The sequence below is a fragment of the Rhipicephalus sanguineus genome, chromosome 10 (genome assembly GCF_013339695.2).
Source record: "Rhipicephalus sanguineus isolate Rsan-2018 chromosome 10, BIME_Rsan_1.4, whole genome shotgun sequence".
In the NCBI taxonomy this organism is placed as follows: domain Eukaryota; kingdom Metazoa; phylum Arthropoda; class Arachnida; order Ixodida; family Ixodidae; genus Rhipicephalus; species Rhipicephalus sanguineus.
The window spans coordinates 7,777,779-7,800,740 of record NC_051185.1 but is presented as its reverse complement, the minus strand read 5'-3'; the positions used below and the strand labels follow the sequence as shown (position 1 = coordinate 7,800,740).

Genomic DNA, 22,962 nt, shown 5'->3' with positions numbered 1-22,962 from the left:
GTGGTTGATGGGCTGGCTTACGGGGCACTGTTGGTGCGTGTGTGTGTGTCGGGTTTCGTAGTGGGCTCTTCCTATTCGAAAACTCACCACACGGTCTCTTATGCATTTGCCTAAGACCATCTCCTTTTCCTTCTCAATCGATTGTACAGTCGCGCTCAATATGACTTGCAACACGGGAGCGCGTGGCCTCACGAGTTTAAAGATTGCACATGGCTTCAACTTCCTTCATTTCTGTAACTAAATATTATTTTCTTATTCGGAAACATCCTCCTGTGAGAGAACAGCGTTTAGTTGCAGAATTAAGGGCTAGTGGAAGGAATGCGCAATCCTTAAACTCGTGAGGCCATCCCGTGTTGCAAGTCATATTGAGCGCGACTGTACCTATCCTCCTTCCTCCCTCCCCTTCCGAAAGCTTGCTGCACCCAACGTTGTTTTGCGCTGCCTCCGGGATTGGAGGCATTGCAAGGTTTTGACACCCCACGTGGTTCAGCAGTGCCTCGGGGACCAGCCCACCTATAAGCAAGCGATGATGTTATCTGAAGACATCATCATGTCACGTGGTTGTGACGTCACGGTGACCTCATGATAACGTCACAAGTTTAGCGACTTTTGACGTCATGTTGACGTCGTCACGTGATGAAGATTTTTGCATCACTCGTGTTTACGCCGACGGTCACTTCGCGTTTTATGAGGCGTCTAAGGCTTTCGCTTTAATAACTAGGAGTGGGCGAGCTGCGTGTTTCAGTTCATGGATGTGTTCCTGCACGGGTGAGACTGTGAATGTGGGTAGTGAGTCCATTGAATATCGCGATGGGAAAGGGGACTAACGTACCTGTCTGGTATCTTTGATGCTTGATTGTATGGACGCCCCGTTGGGTGTGTTGTTATACGTCATGCATGTGAAAACAGCGCTAAACATCAGTAGCGCTGTTGCGCTTTGTGTACCGCAAGTACCGCTTTGTGATCCGTCTGGCCTTCTACTTTGTTCGTGGCGAAATTCGTAGCGCGCACAGTTGACAGGGACACACAGAAGAGAGACAAACGAGCGCTAACTCACAACTGTTTATTTTTTTGAAAACGACTGAACATATAAGCCCCACGAATCCGCACAGAGCATGAGCAAAGCGAGTCATGTGGCATGCATACAGATTACATAGGATCAAACAAAATAAATTAAAAAAGGCCAATTCTTTATCGGTGAGTGCCAGCGATGGCTGACTGATACATCTGTCGGCGCACCTTTTTACACCTTTTTATATGAAACGCTTCCGTAACATCACGTGTTGGCTTATTTTTATCAGGAAACGAAATAGCTGTATTACAAAAAGCCGGATTGCAATGACATATTTTACAACGATCAGACAATAGCGAGAAAGCTTCGTTCCCCAGAGAGTTTTTATGCTCTTTTAGACGGGTGCAGATGCACCGACCTGTTTGCCCAATATAATAGTTTCAAAAGTAGTTTTCAAAAAATAAACAGTTGTGAGTTCGCGCTCGTTCGTCTCTCTTCTTTGTGTCCCTATTAACTGTGCGCGCTACAAATTTCACCATGAATACCTACCCAACAGTTTTACTTCTACTCTGTTCTATATAAAGGCAGCAGATAGCGAAACCAAGGAACGTACACGGAGCATAATATGTAGTTCTAGTTAAAAAAAAAAGAACGTTTCCTGTGTTTTCTTGGCATCACCATGTAGTGGCATCACATGGCTGGATATAACAAAAAACGATAGTTCACTCCAACCTTCGTCGCTTAATTAGTGCTGTTTTCACAAGAAAGTTCCGCAGGTGGCAAACGCATTCATTCATTCAATCAATCAATCAATCAATCAATCAATCAATCAATCAATCAATCAATCAATCAATCAATCAATCAATCAATCAATCAATCAATCAATCAATCAATGTCTCTTTAAAGGTACCGATATAAATCTATCCCGTTCGCTGTGGCGCGCATCCACCATATGGGAATGCATCACCGTCGACCACATTCCTCGCAGCCGACGCCCTCGCGTGCAGCGATGGGTCGCTGTGAACGGTCCAGCGGGTCGACTGTGGGCGTTGGACGAACGCTGCGGGCCGTGCTCCGTTGGTCAGCAGAGCTCTCGTTTTCACGTGAGTGAAGGGGGAAGGGGGGTGGACGCTTCTTCACCGCTGTACAGCAACCGGTGGCGTGCCTGCCCCCATCGTTTCGACGACTACGGCTGGTCTTGTCATTTCGGGGCTCTGCGTGAGCCGTGTCGAGGAAAGCGTAGCGCGAAGCTACGGATCGCTGGGCGCGGTCGTACACGAAAGCAAGCAAGAAACCACAAACATACAAAGCAAGCGAGAGCCCTCAAGCAAAGAAAGCAAGCAAGAGGCCACAACCACGCAAACAAGAAGAAACGCTCCCCTGTCACGCCTACAGTCCTGGGACAGACGTGGAGAGGAGGACGGTATACAAGACCCTCACAGGCTTGTCACCTCCGGTATTGGTGGCACGTCTGTGTACCGTTCATACAATGAGTGACCGCAGAAGTCTACTTGCGGAACGAGTCTAGTGACTGCGAGGATTTTTCATGGACCATGTGTTCTCGGGACCTGTTGGTTACTGCGCGCAGTTGACGACGCCGATTTGTGTCGTGGGTGGCCGCACGCTTGGCGACTGTACTTTCGGCATTCCTGTGTACCGTTCTGTGTGGACTTGCGCGTCGTCCAGTAGCGTCCTTGGACAAGTGTTCGTAAAGCCCAACATGGGACGTCCTTGTGCCTCCGGTAGACTTGCTGTTCAACATTCCATTACGGGGACGTGAGAAACCTGACGGCAGTTTCTGCTGACTTCCTCGAAAGATCGCCCTTGAGGTACGCAGGTACTCGTAGTGGATGCCTTGCGCACCGTGGCAACGATGTTGCCATACTTTGGTCCTGAAGATCCATGCGGACCTTCTGGCACTGATGCGTGATTTTGGCAAGGAACGATTTGGCGAGATTTGAGAAGCTTTGGAAGATTTGGGAAGGCAGGCGTACGCGTTAAAGTCCAGGACGCCTGGCCGTGAACTCGCCAGCACTCCGTAAGACATTCGGGAGAAGTCTTCTGTCGTGACGTGCTCTCCTATCTTAGCGCTCCCTCAGAAAGCTGGATACGCTTCGCTTGTGCTCGTGGTACGACTGCACTGTGACTATGGTGTTTTAGTCGAAGGAGAGGGTACAAAGCATACACGTACACACGCTAAGGTAGGCGGTCGCTGCCTCGAAGAAAAGACCGCTTGTGGAAACGTTAGCTCCAGCCATTCCCCGTCAATCATTCAAAGAACTGAAAGGTCCTGCGAGTTTGTGGGACGGGCACAAGGTCCCGCCTAGGTGACGGCCAGGAGTTTTTGAGTCCTGGTGGCTTCCTCGGCCCGCTGGATAGCCCAGAGTTGATCTTCAAAGGCAGAGCGGTGCAACGCAGCCTCCCAGCGCGAGCGGAGGCGATCGCTAGAGGATGCATCCCCAGTAATGTTCGTTATCCCTTGACATTCCCATAGTATGTGCTCTAGAGCTCTAGAACCACAGTTCTTGCATTTATCTGTCTTGCACATGTCTGGGTAAACGAGACACCCCGTGTTCAAGAATTTTTCGTCCCTTCAAGCTTCCGTGTTCCCCTGAACTTCTGTGGTGTGGTTACAGGGACTATACGTTATCGCGCGTGTGTAGCGGCGCACTGGACGCGTACTGATTCACAGACTGTGTGACGTTGTGGAACCCCTCCCAGCTGTGTCGTTGAAGGACGGTCGGCAGCATGTCTCTGTTCCTGCGTCAGCGTTGGTTTCGGACCGACCTGATGCCTGTGAATGGGGCTGCCGCGTGGTCTCTGCACGAAAGCGGTGGCGAGGTCGTGTGTGCCAACAACGGAGGGGTGCCTTCGACGATGCGCGCCCGCCTCTCCGTAAGTGGACGCGACATTCTTTTATATAGTGTTGAATGGAAGCGATGGCCGACGAATGGCAGTATCGTTGCGTCACGGAAGAACGCGACAGCTGGGTGAGCTGCTAATCTGAATGCGCGTAAAACACGAGGACGAACGAAGGAAAAGACCGCGCAGGCATAGACTAGTTTACCTAAACTGATAGTTGTGTGCACTTCATCTTCCCAGGCGCCGTCGAGAGGTTGCAAAACAGACGCGTTAACTAGAAACTGCAAACAAACAAACCAGAACCGGGAACAAGAGCTTGTCAAAATAACCAAGCGACCAGGAGAGCACAAAGTCGTAGGCGGCTAGATAGATAGATAGATAGATAGATACGCTCAAAGTCTCAGAAGTTCGCTAAGAAATGCTTCGCATTTAAAAGCCTATATTGTATAGCACAATATTACACTTCGCTCAGTGAGTCTAGCATTACGTGCTGATCGGTTAATGAAACGGAGGGTTGTCTGACACGTGTATCTCCCATTGGTCTCCACTGTATCTCCCATGACCTTAACATGAAATGTTTCTGTAATTTCTATGTTAGTTCCATGTTTATCTGTAATCAGACGCGGGTGCCCGAATGCGGGTTTAAGTTTTCCCTTCAAATAGTTGGTATTTTTCCACTTGCATTGTATTTTCCTTCCTTGGTCCTTGTAGGCGCTTCCACTGTTAATTGCCGCTTCAATATGTCTAGTGGCGTTTCGTTCGTCGCGACGAATTCGAGTCTGTTCGTTTTGATGTCTTTGTAAGCCTTTTCCTTTCACTTTAGTGGCGGAGTGCGGTGTCGACTCTAAGTTCAGACCGAATTCAACTTCCGTGTTTGCTCGCGTACTAGCAGCACTGGCTGGTGTTCGGGTAATGTCGGCTAACTCTTGGCTAATGCTGGCTTGTGTTTGCTATCCGCAGTTTAAACAATAGCTACAACTACAACATCATTGCCTTCATTCACGCGCAGCCCAATGATTGAGTTGACTACGAAATAGTTTTAACTGTGCTAACATGGCGGGTGGCGTTGATACACAAGTACAGATGCGCGGAGAGCCGCCTTATAGCTTGGTGTCAGACTTGTACGCGTTACAGGTAAGTAATTGATTACAATTACAATTACTTAGTTTAAAATGTAATTGATTACAATGGTCCGTTACATCCCCAGAAAAGTAACTGAGCAATTACAGAAATGTAATCGATTACTTTTGCGTTACTTTCCTTAAAACTTTTATTGCCGTAACACAACAACATAAGTTTGCTCAAAATACAACAAACTACTGGGGCTTGCATGGTAGAGAGAAGGCTGGCGGCTTGCGTGCAGGCTGGGATGATTACAGTGGATTCTGGGATATAGTGCTACACGTTGTTAACTTTCAACAGGGGTTGTTTTTCAAAGTTGTCGTCGCTGATTCTTCCAAGTTTCCTCGTTAAGAGGTCAGCTGCTGCACTGAACACCCTCTCAATGCATGCGCTGGAGGGAAGGGCGGCATTATAACGTAGGAGCACCTTGTGCACTATGTCGTAGTTGCGCAGTATTTCGATGATAGTGTCCATGTCCTCTATGAAGTGTTGCTGGAGCTCGGGTTAGACGTTGCACATATAAGGCCAAGGGAAAGGTGAAAAAATAGGCTCTTTACAGGGACCGTCCGTCTGACTGGACGGGGAGTCCCTACAGAGCTGTCGTATATTTCTCGGGACGAGAACTGCCGTAGAAGACTGGATAAAACGATTTTGAAAAAAAAAAAGAAAGTAATTGATTACCGGTAATCAATTGCAACAAAATGTAATTGAATTACCCAGAACGTTACAGTTTCTAAAAGGTAATCGATTATATGACAAAATTACAAGAAAATGTAATTGATTACAAGTAATCGATTACTTGTAACGCGTTACGTGCAACTCTGCTTGGTATGCATTCGTGGTGCTGGAACGCAGGCACGCAGACGTAGCTGTTGTTGTATATCGATTTTCTGTGTCTGCGTGTTTGCGCTCCCGTGTGTGTCTCGAACTTTCTGAAGTGATTAGATCAGCTCCGGCCACCCGTGTAGTTTGCAAACGCACGAATTTTGCGATTATATGTGCTCGCACAACTATTCATTGTCAAGCACAGCGACAAAAGGCACCTGCTGCGCAGTAGTACACGTGTTCCACGGGGCCGGTAATGCGACTTTCCCGGCGATATATAAGGATTAAGAAATTGCACGTGGAACATGCAAGCGAGGGAAAAAGAAAGATGAAAAGGCGCAATAAAACACTCGTGATGCGTACGAGATAGCGAGCAGCCGGGTGCGATGCAATCGATGCAAGCGACGTATGGAAAGTCGCGGCGTCCCTGACCCGTGCTGAACGAACTGAAAACGTTACCACGTGTCTCTACGATAACGGAATGGAAATTATTCGCGTTTCGTTGCGTATCGTGTCTGACGTCATGGAAGGACTAAGACCGTGGGATTTGCGGGTTACGTAACTCACTGGGTCCCCTTTGAACAGTGGCTGCTTCGTGGGACAGCAAATTGGGATTTCCCGTCAATAGCTTCAACTGGGCTTTGCTGCTGTTCAATTATTTGCGTCTCTTTCGCTATTTTTTATTTTTTCTTTTAGTGATTGCATCTAAGCGACTGGTCCATTGCAGCTCGGCTAAGACACTACGCTGCGGAGCACAAGGTCGCCTGCTCGACAGCAGACTGCCGTAAAAATGATGATGCCCTAGTCATAATAATTGTTGCTGTTTTGCATCTCAAAACCACAACATGATTATGGGAGACGCTTTGGTGGAGGGCTTCGGGAATTTAGACCACCGGGGGTTCTTTAACGTGTACCTAAATCTGAGCGCACGGGCCTCCAGCATTTCGCCTCCATCGAAATGCGACCGCCGCGGCCGGGATTCGATCCCACGACCTTCGGGTCAGCAGTCGACCGCCATAACCACTAGACAGCCGCGGTGGGTGTCATAGCTATATATAATGCTTTTTGGCCTTTGAGCCAATGCACACCATCATCGCCGCCAGAGTATATACATTTGTGTACTAAACGACAAACGTGCGAAACACAACTTTACTAACGGTTCAGCGGATAGACCTGTTTCTGAACAAGGCAGGGACACCTTCCGAAACGTTAGTAAAGTTGTGTTTCGCACGTTTGTCGTCTGTTTCTTCAACTGCATATTACATCGGACCTAGTGAACTTCATCCTTGCACACGCAAGGAGTTTACGGATGGAGTTTGATGGTTTAATGCACGCGGACGCGAAGAAACTGAGCGTGCTTAGCACAAACGCCCGTGAAATGACGGAAGCAAAGAGGCGATTTCAGCACAGAAAGGCGGATAGGTCTTCCTGAGCTTTTCCTTTATATACTGAGCAACTGGTTTTTCTTATGAAGCCTGTTCTGTTCTATCTGGCTGGCCGTGGAGAGGTTGAGGTTGTTATCACCTCGGCTACTCTATTTCTATAAGTTCTGCAGGGCATAAACAAAAAAGATAAATAGGAATAAATAAATAAATAAATAAATAAATAAATAAATAAATAAATAAATAAATAAGTGAGTGGAGTGAGTGAGTGAGTGAGTGAGTGAGTGAGTGAGTGAGTGAGTGAGTGAGTGAGTGAGTGAGTGAGTGAGTGAGTGAGTGAGTAGGTAAGTAGGTAAGTAAAGTAAGTAAGTAAAGTAAGTAGTTACCCAAGAACAGAAATGACCAAGGAAGAACATATAAAGAACTGAAACAAGTAATGAAAATAACATGGCGATGGAGAGCTCGCTCTCAGGAGTTCCCTTTGCAATAGAACGTTCACACGCACACCTTTCTGTCCAAGTTCTGCCCGCAGTATCACATCACTTCGTATGCAGCTGCTACACATGGCTGCTCATGACAAGCGCTTATCTAGCCCAGTGTCCAGTAAGAAGTCTTTTAGGAAGAAGTTCGCCGCGATGAAGATGCTTTTCAGGCCACGGTCCAAGTATTTTTTGTAACGTCAGGGGGCGTCTGTCCGAACTTGCAAGCTTTTTCTGTAACATTTTTTTTATTTGATTGCCGCTTAACTTTTGTTTTTATTTCTTCTGCTTAGGGAAATTTTTCGTTCTTCAGCGTCAGTGTGGTGCGTCTACGAAGAGAAGTTCGCCGTATCTCCATATTAAAAAAACACACGCACTAAAAAAACACACACACAAAGAAAAACCCCTCAGTCGTTGCTTTCTTTTACGATGTATATTATATGAGAGGCCGCGGATTGCGATAGCAGCGTGTCCCACTAAATGCTGTAATCGGGACGAAGATTAGCGCTCGCGTCATTTCGTCTTGCCCGGTGTTACGTGCATTGCGCTGTTTCATCCCTGACCCACTGGCCTGCATCTCTATCCCCTTCTAAGCACAAGGCGCGGCCATGTTTTTTCACTGCTGAGCATAGGCGTGCGCAGCTTCCATCGTCATTCTTGTTTTATTAATTGTTAATAATAAACTTACCATGGATCCCACTAGCTTCGTAATGAACTATATATGAAGTTTAGTAATACCACCAGAACCTCGTTCCCTTCCCACCTCTTCATGTACTTATACAGCGCCATTTATGTTGGCCCTTTGTGGTTCTTTGCCTGGTGTAACAGCTAGCTTGATGCTTGAGCTGTGTACCGGTTTCGTGTGTACGTACGGTGCACCCGTTTAATGCTGTGTTACTTTACTGCATGTACCGTGTGCCCGTTTAATACGTTGTATTATTGCATGTTCTATGCATGTGGGCATAAGGTTTAATTTATTATCTCCGTACTTCGTTTTTTAAGGCGAAATCCTTACGTGTTTCATGCGGTCGGGGCCCTCAAGGAAAAGCCGGTGGTCGAGAAGTGAAGCAAAACGATCACGTGACGTCTAGGAGAGCGAAGGCCACGCAAAAGCGAGTGAAAACGTGACTGTGCATATACATGAGGATAATCAAAGCGGATTGAGTAAGCGAGGTAATTAGTGATTATAGTGAAGTTAATTAGTGGAAGATGACTGTTAAGTCCACTTCCGCTACTAAGATGACATATTAAGGCAGTAGTGAGGTAATTGCCGAAGGTTAAATTGGTGACGTTAAGTAGTTATAATTAATTAGTGAACGTTCTACGTCGATATAAAGTGGACGGTAAAACAGACACACCTGGTGGCTTTCGCCTTTGAGTCGTCTTAGGCGAACGCATAAAGGACACTGTGAGGTGTTCTCTTGTATCGGTGTGCTCTTTGAATGTTTCGTCAACAGTTTGTATATCTTCGTTTCGTATACGACCTCTAGCAGAACGAAGTGCAGCGTTACAGCCAGCGAGCAGTAACAGAAAAAAGAAAAAAACCTCAGGACGGCATACACCTAATCACTGAGTCTTACGGAATTTCCCGCTACTGGATTGCGCCCGAGGCGCTGCGTGTACTGCGTGTAATTTGCAACCTCCATAACTGTGCACGCCTGTTTCGCGCGCCTCGAGATTAGATAAGGAGTCATAATTGAGTGCAGTTCGCGCTCTCCCGCTGTGCCCTGCGTGGTTATCGCCGCTTGACCTCTCGCGACTTTCGTTCCTTCACCGAGGGTTGTTTTTCTTTCCCACCTCTGCCGGTAAAGAAAGAGAGGGAGAGGGGGGGGGTGGCTGCCGTAAATTGTGGCGATAGGCAATACAGTCACGCGCTGTTCTTTCTTTATTTTTTTTTAATTGTACGGATACTGCACTGCCGGCAAATTCTTCACATCGGTGTACCGTAAGGTCGCTACAATTTGGCCGTCGATAAAATGGTGTTGGATAACTTGCCCAGGGCTTAGTTCGTATAATAAGCAGGCACTTGAGCATAATTAGCCCTTGGACACACAATCTTGGAATAAACTGTTAGGTTATACGATTTGTATTTAGTAACGTATTTAATTTAGGAAAATAGTGCTAGCTTAGGTGCCCATTCTTATGTAGCAGTATTTGACACATTAAACATAGGGCACTGGAGGAAATTGAAGCGGGTTAAAAAAAAAAAAAAGGTTATTTTGACCCAATGAAAATTGGCGAACAAGCACTTGTTCAGAAGCACAAAATAGATTAAACAAAACAAGTTGTTTGATTCGACGCCCATGTCAACGCGAACTGATAATAAGTACTGACGAAACTGATGCAAGTACCGCACAATTTTGAATACCACATATGACGAGTAAACAAGATTATATAGGCTTACATTAAAGGCTGTGACAAATATTACTTAATAATCGTAGCAACGTCGAACTTAATATAGTATACAAATGCACCACGGAACAACTAAGGGCACTTGTCCGCCACGGTAGATCAGTGGTTACGGTGCTCGGCTGTTGAACCGAAGGTCGCGGGTTCGATCCCGGGCGCGGCGGTCGCATTTCGGTGGAGGCGAAATGGTAGAGACCCGTGTACCGTGCAACGGTCAGTGCACGTTAAAGAACCCCAGGTGCTCGAAATTTCCGAAACCCTCCACTGCGGCGTCCCTCATAATCATATCGAGCTTTTGGGACGTAAAACCCCAGATATTATTATTACTACTAAGGGCACTCGCTAGTGGAACAGCCAGCTTGAATGCAGGATTAGAAGAAACAATATAGAAACACCAGTAAAGTAGTGCAATAGAGAGATAGGGATGTAAGTCCACAGAAAAACGTGTGCAAGGACATATAGTTGGTCACATGCCCGTGTTTCTCTGACACGCGCAACTTCAGCGCTCTGTAACTCTACCGCACCATCGCTGCATGCCTGTCCGAATTCAGTACGAAAGAGAGGGCAGTCCACGAGCCACGGTGACCACTGAGTAGGTTTTAGGCATTCGAAATAATTCGCACCATGCGGGTTCGCTTTCTTGAAATCGACTGTGCTTCTACAGCTCCCTCGAGTTCTACACCGAAGGTCTTAGTCTGCCCTGTGCCGCCGCCGTCGTCGCCGTGGTATAGTAGTAGTAGTCACGTGACCAGAGGGGCCAGTGATTAAAGAAATAAATGAAACGAAATGACGATAACTTTCGGTACAAAATACGTGGAAAGCAAATCGTACTTTCATTCATTGCATTAATAAGAGACTTACGTTAATTGCAATAAACCAAGGCAAGGCACCTGCGCACGTAAGAGGGTCGTGTTGATAACAGGGAACGTATACTACTTCGCAGGAGGCATTCTCTGAAACGGCTTTGCGCGAGCCCGCAGGTCACGTGACCTCGTATTGCCCAATCAAGTGTAAGCGCGCGTTTTTCAAACCTATAGACGCGCATTTAAGACACCATGTGGTCTCGCCAGCCAGTCACATACACTCGGGCGCTTACAGCTTCGCTGTCCGACGGTTCTAACGGCATGGAACTGGCTGTTTTTTTTTGTTTTTTTTTTGTACCGGGCATATACCTGTCCGGCTTTTGTAGCAGCACTAGTTAGAGTCAATTTTCCTTTACGTTTTCGTCGCTTAATATCCCAGCGATTTCTTTTTTCTTTCTTTTGTTTTAGCGGGTGCGCACGCTCCGTTTCCCACTGCGGCCTGCTTTGCTCCGAGTGTTTGGAACGCCCACCTCCCAGAGCACTGTGTCTTGCGCCAAATGAGGTGGACAAAGAGACCCGTGCAAGGGCTATAATTTTCCGTTCCTTGCATTAGTTGCGGGCCAGTAGCTCGTTTCCATGTATAGAACTCGCATTGTTCGCGTTGCGGGGGCTTGCGTATAAGCGGCGACAAAAAAGAACTGTAACAACAAAAACGACGAGCGAACCCCGAACAAAAGCATTGCATTGCAAGCGCCCTTCCTCTCCTCTTTGTAGTCGTCGACTGAACAACCTTGAGAGAAGAATAATGGGCTTTTCTTCGTCGCAGCTTGTTTTGCTCGCTTCATCGGTGTCTGTTTTGGTTCACTGCTGGCACGTGGTCGGTGGTTGCGGCGGCGGCGGTTGAAAGAAGAAATTGAGTCAGGAGAACGTAATGGGACACTAAAGTGAAACAATGTATCGGTTTAGACTGATAAATTAGGCTCTGAAATCTCTATTGTTGTTAATTTCACCATCATAGGCTCATTAATGGAAGAGAAAGTCAGGGTCAACGCTTCCTTCTTAAATTTCGCGCCGAAATCTCCGCACGTAACATTACGGATTTCAAAATGATGATGATGAAATAAACTTTTAATTTGCCAAAGCAGTGTCCCCGAGCTCTTAAGCTTGGGGTCACTCAAAATGTTTTATTCGTATTTCGGCCACACTGGTCCAACGAAGTTTTCTGAAACTTAGTATGCTAAATCTCTGGCGACCTCAGCGGGAAATATACTTCATATTTACCAATTAGGAACTATGTAAGCGCTAATATAGACACCGTCAGAATCTATACGTCACGGTGATGAGTTTCTTGCGCGTTTTCTCGCTTCCCGAGCGTCTTCCCGCAGCAAGCGCAGTGTTTTTGGCATTGTGAAAGAGTAATTTATTAATGCGAGAAAAATCGTTTTTCTCTATAGTGTCCTTTAATGCTGCAAATTTGCGCGTTCCGAACCCTCACCGCTGTTGCTTTTCGGCGTTGTTGTTCAAGCGTACATTGTTCCACACCGGTCTACATTGCTCGTTAACTTGATCTTCTGATCTCCTGGTGGACTTGTGTTACTTAGGCGTGCTCTTTCTTCACCCTATTGAACACTGTGTCCTAATTAATAAGTAAATAATTAATTACTATTCAGACAACCCGTACAGAGCTGTGCCCCCTGCCCCTTCCCCCCCCCCCCCCCAAAAAAAAAAAAGATTCTTTTCTGCTTAGGCTCATTTCAACATTCATTAAAACCATAACAACGCTGGCTCGGGAACGAAGGTGGGGAAAAAGAAAACTCCTGGAATTGTGGTTCATTCGTCTTGACCCATCGGCTTGCAACAACAACAACCACGGGCCCCTACTGGACGTTTAGAAGGACGTGTATGTGGCCAGTGGACTGGTCGACCTCCGCTCATCTGTTGCTAGTGTATACTGAGGATGCCACCTACATACATGGCGAAACGTCTACGTCATTTTTGTTGGTAATTACTGTGTTAAGTCGGAGTAAACCTTTTACAATAACGAATTCACCCGTCTTTTGGAACACTCTTGAGAATGAGTTTGTAGAAACTGGAGTCTGTGGGAAGCTGTGTCTGCGTACATCTGCACGGCTACGATTGCAATGTCGTATAAACGTGCTGACAGTCATAGGCGTGCGCACGAGGGGGGCAGGGGGGCGACCGCCCCCGCAAATCACCTAGAGAGAGGCGCAATGTCTGCCCCGTACTTTTAATCAGTCGGACCTGTCCCGTCATTCTTTAGAGAGAAGGGTTATGGCCACTCAGGTTTTTGACGATAATGGCGGCCGAAGGGCCCTGATGGTGCATTCCAAGAACTGTTTACTTCCCGTCTTTACTCCCGGAAAGCCAGGGACAAAATGCAGGCCATTGTGAAAAGCGCGTCATCGCTTCATTTTCAAGTTTTCATCCATTGTTAAGCATGTTTTCTTTTGGCCTTGAGCAACAAAAGGGGGGGGGGGGCTGAGACGAACCTTTGCCCCTCTCCCCCCACCTCCCCTGATGGGGAACCCTGGGCACGCCTATGCTGAGAATTCCCGCCATAGGTCGGCAAAAAATGTGGAGCTCACTCAGACTCACTCACGAAATATATTAAATGCGAAGCATTTCTTAGCGAACCTCTGGCACTTTGAGCGTTTCTATCTACGTGTCTATCTATCTATCTATCTATCTAGCCGCCTACGTCTGGGTGCCCTCATGATCGCCTCCTTAACATGGTGTAGACCAAACTTTGCATGGGAGGGTAAGAGGATTTGGCGAATATGATTGCCGGGTCATGACATGAATAACGTTAAAATCCTGTCGCGTACGTCGTCAAACCCTTTCCACTAGACACGTGTGGCACATACCCGTTTACCACGGGCCGCGGTGTACGGGTATGCGCCACAGGGGATCGACAGTTTATATCTACCCAGGAACGGCGAGAACAGACATTGGTAACTTAAATGCTAGAGCGTTAAAGAAAACCAACATCGGCAGTGTTGACTCAACGAATGGAAAGAATGAAAATTAGGATCCCGGAAGGAATCGAACCCAAGCATTCTGCGTGGCAATCAGGTATTCTACCACTGAGCCACGCCAGGTCTATAAACTGGTTTGGAAAAACAGCCTACGCAGGCGTAATATCGGTGCAACGTCCATTGTGGCTGTGGTGCCGGCTATCTAATTTTACAAGAAAGCAACAAACACTACATTATACTCCTACGATGTCTACTCCTACGATACAGGCGTCATATCAGATTAACGTCTGTAGTTCCAGTGTTGGCTCCGCTTTTATAGCAGTCTAATAAACACGATTGTATTCCTATGATTCAGCAAGATATATTGAAGCATTGCTCGATCCCGGAGGAATACATTAACGAAAGTTACATATACTATACACATCACCGCACCGTAAAGTGCACTTCGTCCACCAGAGCGTCGCAGTGTCCTCTTCATTTCTTACGAGGCTGGGCGATGGCCTCATGCTGACCGAGGATGATGCCAGATTGATTGACAGCCGCTTTGTAGACTAGGCTAAGTAGGCCACATAAGCCCAGGTAGTTTACGAATACGACAAACAATACGACAAACCAGTCTCGATGGCCTATACCTCACCAACGCGAAGGGTGGTTACAGGTTCCGACATGTCGCCGGCTCTGTCGACAGAGATTTTGTCGACGAAATGACCGAGGCATCCACGAATTCCAACCGCTCTAGTATACCACATACTTCACTACACATGGGCTTCTCGTCACCACGATCACGACCGGATCCTGTAACAAGTCATGACCAGCTGCTCACTGATCACGGTGATGATGCCCTTGTTCAAGAACTGTCAAGAACTTTTTGCACACATGCACACGGGTTCGTGAAACGTGCGTGCGTTCTCGGGGCGCGTATAAGCACTACATATCAGCTTACCGCTTCTGGTGTTGGTAATACCCACGTTGCCATTGGCAGCGTTACCCAACCGTAAACAACTGGTTATATAACACACATGTGGCTCTTCAACATATATATGTGTGCGTATCAAATTTATACAAATCTTTAGCGTCATTTTGTAACGTGTCGCTCAATAAAAGGTTACGCCACATTCAACTACCCGCCGCATGCTTCGCATAACATCGACTCCCACGGTACGTGGGATCTGCCGAATTTTTTTGTCCTTAGAGCTCACTCGGTCTCAGACTCGCCAAAAGTTTCCTCAACCGGATTCACTCTGACTCAGACTTACTGAAATTTTTCTCAGCCAGACTCACTCGGACCCAAACTCACAAAATATTACTCACTCAGACTCAGACTCACGGTTCGATCTGAGTCTGAGTGAGTCGACTCAGTGATTGAGTTTGCCGACCTGTGGTTCCGGCTGACCAGAACACGGACCTCGTTGTCACTGCTTTTGCCATTTGACGGTAATGTTTCGGCAAGGTCCCTTTGTCGCAAGCGCAATTGCTATGAGGTAAAGCCTCGGTGGTGGGTTGTGCGTGCGGGACCACGAAGGTGACCCGCCGCGCTAAAGTGCTGCTCTGCCAAGCTCCAGGGTGTGGGTTCGATTCCCGACCACGGCGGCCGCATTTCGATTGGGGTCAAGTGCTAAAAACGTTTTTTTTTTACTTAGATTTATGCGTACGTTAACGAACTCCAGGTGGTCTAAGTTACTCTGGAGTCCAGCACTACAGCATGTCACAGCAATAGCACAGCTATGTCGGTCATGGAGCTGTCAAATATTCCCTAGAATCTCTATACCACCAACAAGTTAAAAGCAAAAAAAAAAAAAAAATTCATGAGCCTTTTCATTCTGTGAAGGTGGAGGGCTGGAGAAGCTGTTTAGCGCGTGTATTTGTTTTATTTATTTCGTTTAATTATTTATACATTTACTTATAACTTTTACATTTTGAATATGTTCCTTTGAAGCAATTCCACCTCGATTTGCGTGGGCCTGAAGTGAAGCGCGCGGGTCTTTAATTAATTTATTTATTTTGCGTTTATTTTTACTGGACCAGTGGTGGGCGATGGTGTTTGCCCAATTTCGGTGGCGCGTACCTGCTAGAGGTTTTCTGTTGAATCACGTGATTAGTGGCTACGTAAAGGAAGGAATGTGACAGAGAGGAAATGCCGGGATGTTAACCAGTCCAGAAAAAGCGGCAAATGTTCGGGGAGTTACGAATGGTCTATAGTTGTACGCAGCTTCGCCGTAAAAAGTGGGCGGAAAAAAAAAAAAAGGTATGGTTTCCTTTGTTCTCATTGTCTCTTGGCTTCATTGTGATAATATTCATGTCGTTGTTTCTGTACGTGAAATCCGATAATTTCATCTGAATTTGTTAAAGTTTAACCTCTCTCGGCTGCAGGAGTCCAAGCTGGTGGGAGGGATCAAGCCGCGCAGCCGCTACCGGAGCCGCTCCCTCTCAGCCTCGTCCACCGACAGCTACAGCTCGGGTGAGTTCATGCACCCGTCGTTTCGCATCTCTCGAAACTGGAAGGTCACGTGATACCCTTTCGTCCCTGCGTCGGTCACTCCGTACACACGGACGAGAGCCGCACGTATCGTAACGACAGATGTCTTGAACGTTAACTTAATTAGTTAGGAGCGAAGTCCGATAACGACGTTTGGCCGCATAAAAAATGCGTGGACGCGAATAGCTTGTTGCTTTAAAGGGATGTTTGCGGTTTTCCGCGTAAAATAGAAGTAGAGGGTCTGTTGTGCCTGTACATATAGGAAAAATTGACTGTGGACGAATGTGTCAGTGCAAAGAGAGAGAGAGAGAAATATATGAAAAGGAAACGCAGGGAGGTTAACCTGGCGCGAGTGGCCCTAGAAGGCGCCAGATATAAACCGCGCCCACCGCCGGAGACCGCCATTTTGCCATGGCGTGTGTGACGTCATGTGCTGCGTGGAGCGGAGCCGTCGTGTTCTACCGGAGTTTCAGCCTCTGCAAAGCCTTCAATTTCTATGCAAAGCTGAAGAAAGCCCAAATAGCTCGATTGCACGCGCAGCTGACCAGGGAACAAAATCGTTCGCACACGTTCCTGCAGCAAGCAGCCGTTTACGTCACGGCTCCCGAGTGCGTCAGTGTTGCCCGACTCTCAGGCCACTCGCGTGTTTATAAAAATATTCAATGATAAACTAGGTGCTGGGCCAAATGCGCTAATATCTGGCCAGATTGTTTATGCACAAAGTTAACCACATAACATAGATTTTGATCGAAAATTGGGTGTCATGGCCCCTTTAAACGTGTTTCAGGAGAGGTTGGTGTGGCTCCGGCTACTTCTCTTTTCACAATACTTTGCATCGTGAAGGTGTCAATAACCGTCAAACAGTACAAAATTTACGCATGGATATGTCCATTCACCACAACGACGTTCACTCGTCATAAACAATGTTCACACGTCACCAGTGTTGATACGACATATGTCTTGAACGTTAAGTCAGGAGCGAGGTCCTGCACCGCTGACTGTTGCATAAACATTGAGGGGGGCACGAACAGCTTGCTGTTTTAATATCTCGAAGCCGTGTTCTCTGTAAATCATGGAATAACCGCATATAGTAATCGTTTTGAACATTATCCTGGGAACGGCGTCCAAACATACGTGGAAACCAAATGCCTCGGTGTTTTAATATTTTGCAGTTATGGTTCTCAGGACCAAATAGAGGTATTCCGTCAGTCGGTATAGTTCTGTCATGTCATTCAATTGATAAATAGACGTCTGAGCTCTTCTGTAATACCTCTCGTGTCTAACACACACACACACACACGCACGCACACACACACACGCACGCACGCACGCACGCACACACACACACACACACACACACACACACACACACACACACACACACACACACACACACACACACACACACACACACACACACACACACACACACACACACACACACACACACACACACACACACACACACACACACACACACACACACACACACACACACAATATAATATCTCTCATGGCTACTACGACTATTATATTGTTACGACGGGAAGGAAGTAGAACAGATGTATTTACAGAGTGCTTAGTCTTCGGCGTTTCTCAGCGATCTGTAAAGTCCTCTTTGACAGTATAACACAGAGTGTTACAACGTCAAGTCATACATTTGTCATATATGTCGTACTTACTATACGTTTGTATAGCAAGGACGGGGACAGGATATTGAATGTTGTAATATATTGGCGTTTCGCTGAAGGTTCGTGAGTTTAACAAGAAAAAATTGCGCACAACTCGTGCAGTGAAATGCGAACCGCGAAAGAACTGCGAACGTTAACCAGCAAAGCGTGTTATGGTCCGCAGATTAAACTGTATTCAGATACTTACTACGCTATTTATATTGCTGACTTGCATACTTATGATTATTGTGGGTTTATATTCATTACGTTTGGCTTGAGTTGTCGGTGCGGACCGACTCAGTCGAGAAGAATCTTCAGATATTTTGTATGCAAGGGCGTCCGCAGAACTTTTTCCAGGGGGTTGCATCAGCAGAGGGTGGGGGAGGGGGAGGGTGGCATACAGCATAGGTAGCTTTTGTTTCATTGCCGTCACATGACCGGCAAGATTAGTCCATAGCAGTATGTAACGTGCAAAGTTGGCTGGTAATCCTGAATGATGTTTCACGCGGATATGCGGGACTGGAGTGTGCTAATCAAGCTGTGTAGCTTACTGCTACTGCATAGAAAATTATTATCCAAAATTCCAAGGGGGGGGGGGGCAACTGCCCCCCCTTGCACCCCCCTCCGGACGCCCATGTTTGTATGCATTCGATAACTGCGGATGAACATTGGTATACTTCACCTCAGTACAAGTTTTGGTGTATTGCGGTGAAACATTAAACATTTTGGTGAAGCACTGTGAAAGTTGGGGCATTGTAGTGGAACATACTGATGGCAACAAAAATAAAAATAACGCCCGCAGCGCGCTAAAGCAACACCGCCTAGATTAGTTGGCACAAGGCTTGGCGTATTGCAGTGAAGCTAAAAAAACAAACAAGAAAAAAGACAGAAAAAAAAAACTTACTGCCACGCAGGGAAGCAAACTGAGATTGGAAAGGGCGAACCTGGAACATGTTTTGTTTGACAAAGTTATTTGATTGCCTTCAGCTATTCTCACGCGTAAGGAAATTGACAAGACCCAACGTGGCAAGCGTATAAATTAAACTGCTTATGCCCGCAAACTATTCCACACTTTGTGTAGTTGGACATCCATTCTGGAAATATTTATTTTTGGAATGGCATTTTATTTAATTTATTTATTTTATTTAATTGTTTGTTACGGACGAATATTCAGTATGGTTCAAGTTGAATCGTGCGATAGTGAATGACACAAACCCTCAATCATGCCCCAATGAACACGCGTCCATTCGCCGAAAGACGCACCGTGGCGCCATCTTTCGCACGAAAAGTGAAACGGAGGGGACAACAGTACAGCCTCAAAGACTTCAGAGGCGGTGAAGCGCCGACAGTCTCCGAGCCTGTTTCGAAACTCGACGGTGACTGAACGTCTCAAGCGAGAGAGGGCGCTTAGTGAGCAGCGGCGACGGCTTAAACCCGTTTTTCCCCCGAGAGATGGCGACACGCACAGCGAGGCGGGCTGCCGGATGGCGCGTGTGCCGCAACGGATTCGCTTTCGTTTTAAAGTCTACACGGGAGGAGCACTTTGGAGTAACATGCGAGTTCTTTCCTTTTCTTAAAGTTGCAATAATTATAGCAAAAGTAGCAACAATCAATTAATGCATAAACTTTCACTTCGCCCAGCAACAGCTTTAAGGTTTCAGCGCTGGCGCACGCATACAACAACTATAATAATAATAATAATAATAATAATAATAATAATAATAATAATAATAATAATAATAATAATAATAATAATAATAATAATTTGCCGTAGCAATAACCGATCGAAAATCGCTGGAAAGAAAAAGAAAAAAATAAAACAAAAGATACGCGTTAGAGGTAAACAATAATTCATGGTGATCATAAAACTGAGGGAAAAAAAGAAAGAAAAGAAACGTACGTTGGTGGGGAGGACGGGTGTGACATTTCGGAATTATTATTTTTATGTCATCCGTGATGATGAACGCATAAGAATGCACCAAAGAGACACATTGCTGAGAAGTCTCGCGCGAAAATATGGTGAATTTTTTATGAGGTCACAGCGTGAAGCAAGAACACAGAATTAAAGCGCGGTTGTTTTCCTTTTCATCGCAGTGTAAGTGCGCTATGCAACTTTAAAATACTTATTTACCTGTCTATAAATAATTACCGTTGATATTCACGCCGTTCGAGACGAGACATGCGCAGGCGTGCTACGACATCAGAAAACCATAATCCGTTTCATCGTGTGCCATTTTGCAGCAAAACAATGCTGCATTCTTGCACAGAGACGCCTGACTGCATGCAGGGACACCAACTGCGGCCACTTATTGATGAGTTTTCCTCGTGAACGTTGTCTGCTTGTTATTGCTTCAAAATGGCGGATTACCCAGAGTGCATAGCGGGGCTTGCCTGCATGTCGCTGTCGCTGCCGGCCGTGCATACAACCTATAAAATAAAAAGCCGCGGGAAGTTCTCTTACAGTCGTGTGTTCGGCAGATAATTCCACGTCCCGACGCGTTCTTTATCCGCTTCGCTTGATATGCCACGCACGTTATGCGTCCTAATGCGAGCGCTTGAGGTGCATCGCGTTAATATGTCTGACGCACTTAACAGATACTTGTTTATTTTTTTTCCCACACATTGCAAGTGCTCAGCAATGCATTGTGTAAAAGCGTCACCACATGTGTTGATATACCGAATGTTTGCCGCTAGAAGTTATATTATTGTATGTAGTGCCGTATTTGACACGTCAGTTTACCTTTTCCGTTGCTTTGTTTGTAAGTGAGCCCTTTTTGTTCAAGTGCATTTGTACTGAAAGCGTAACCCATACACTCCTGCTTACGGTCTGGAAATTCAGGCCAGCAGTATTTAATAAATAAATAAATAAATAAATAAATAAATAAATAAATAAATAAATAAATAAATAAATAAATAAATAAATAAATAATAAATAAATAAATAAATAAATAAATAAATAAATAAATAAATAAATAAATAAATCCAAGGCTGAGAGATCCAAGTTTCGGCAACACATATCGGAATTTTGGCAGGAGATGTTTGCAACGGAGCTGTGGCGTAAAATTCTTTCGGCTTTCCGCAACTTCGCATCAGGAATTCTCGTGGAGCTTGCAAGGGGTGGTGCTAACTTACTCGTCGAAAACCCCGCCCCTGCAATCGTTCATACACCAGCTCGGAGTTGGCAACGCAGCTCTGGTTTTGACTTCTCCTCGGCTACACATTTAGTTGTGCGGCTCGGTGAATTTAGCTGCTTTGGGCGGTGCGAAGGAGCCTGTGTTGCTGGGATTTCTAAAGAGCCGATGGCAGCCTTAAATAACTGAAAGATTTCTGTTTGGCATTTGGTTTCGTTACGTCAGGCAGAATTTCACAAGTGCATTTGCGAACCAGTCTCATCAACTTGTACACCAGTGGGCGCTGTTATCGTCGATCATGTAATGACTGTGGACCAAATTTCTGTTTTCTTGTAACATGCAAATAGAATCGGGATAGTATGCTTCTTGAGAGTCCTGGTTTTAATCACGACTAAACAATTAAGGCAGCTTCGCTCTAGCGGTGCCAAGCCCGAAGGAAATGCGGAACTGGGTAGCCTTCTTTGTTTCTCTTTATTTTCTCTTTCTTTCCTTTTCTCTCTTTTTGTATCTGTCTATTTATATTTCTCTTTGTCGCTTTTTCTATCTTTCTTTTTCCTTTTCTTTCTCTCTCTACATATATTTCTTGCTTCCTCTTTCTTTCTATCTCTTTCTTTGATTATAGAAAGAGATAGAAAGAAAGAGGAAGCAAGAAATCATCGGCCACGGCGGCTGCATTTTCGATGGAGGCGAAAATGTTTGAGGCCCGTGTGCTTAGATTCAGGTGCTCGTTAAAGAACCCCAGGTGGTCGAAATTTCTGGAGCCCTCCACTACGGCGTCCGTCATAATCATATCGTGGTTTTGGGACGTTAAACCCCCAGATATTACTATTATTTCTTTGATTATCTTTCTTTGGTTCTCTCTCTCTTTCTTTCTCTCTCCCTCTGTACTCGTTCTCTCGCCCATCCGAGTTATTGCATCCCACGCCGGACGAATCAGAGCAGTGGTAGACGGCGCGCGGCGCACATAGGTTCGGGTAGAGAAGCAGAAGATGAAAAGGAGGACGAAGAGAGCGCGCGCCGGCCGAGTTATCGCGTTGCACGCGCTGTAATGGTAGAGGCTGTTAATGATGATGATTATAGTTATTGCGAAAACGTAACGGCAGAACTAAACGCATAACAGTTCCGCTGTAAAAGATGCTTTCATCGTCTTCGTTTAGATTTTATTGCGTGGTATCGCGCATGCGGGGCTGGCTGTTCTTGTTCCTATATATGTCCTTAACGCAAAAAGAAAAAAAAAACATTGTTAGTCAGCGCTCGTGTCGTTCTCTCTTCTCGTTCTTGTTGTACGCACTGTCGTTCACTTCAGACCATAAGGCATGTGTAGCGTTTCCCATCAGAGGGGCGGGGGGGGGGGGTAAGGGTCATCGCAGCGCCCCCCCTCCCTTCTCCTTACTAAGCCAAGGTATGGGGCAGACTTTGCCTCCCCCAATGCATTGGATGCCTAATTCGAAGGTTGTGGGTTCGGATACCACCGACGCAAAAGGTGATTTTTCGTCCACTATAATTCCTTTCAATTTAAGTGAGAATCAGTACACTACAGTTAAGAAGCCACAAATAATCTCCCTTTCCTTGGCTTAATTGTGTCTCACTTTCATTAGCCATAATGGTAAATGTGGTTCGCAGTCTTCTGAGGACACACTATTTTGAATTTACTGCCGGGATGTATGCACTAGTCGACAGTGCCTGCCTTGGCGCTCTCCATACACCTTTCGTGGGCTTCATACGCACATGCCTGCGAACTTTCCTACAGACATAAAAACTCGCAATGTTACACAGAAGTTAAAGGGCGTAGATT

General features: G+C 46.1%; 2 protein-coding genes and 1 long non-coding RNA gene across 6 annotated transcripts in view; 2 read left to right on the top strand and 1 right to left on the bottom strand.

Annotated features, from left to right (window-relative positions):
* The window catches only part of LOC119406943 (adenosylhomocysteinase-like 1), a 277,734-nt gene that overhangs the window by 47,509 nt on the left and 207,263 nt on the right, over nucleotides 1-22,962 (top strand). For all 3 annotated transcript variants that reach the window (XM_037673731.2, XM_037673734.2, XM_037673733.1), the window contains one exon: nucleotides 16,261-16,348. In XM_037673731.2, coding sequence (XP_037529659.1) covers nucleotides 16,261-16,348 — 88 coding nt within the window. The remainder of the gene's footprint in view (nucleotides 1-16,260; nucleotides 16,349-22,962) is intronic.
* The window catches only part of LOC119406953 (uncharacterized), a 487,035-nt gene that overhangs the window by 308,429 nt on the left and 155,644 nt on the right, over nucleotides 1-22,962 (top strand). The window lies entirely within an intron of this gene.
* LOC119406945 (uncharacterized) overlaps nucleotides 1-22,962 on the bottom strand; it is a 59,088-nt gene that overhangs the window by 29,868 nt on the left and 6,258 nt on the right. The gene's annotated exons all lie outside the window — the stretch shown is intronic.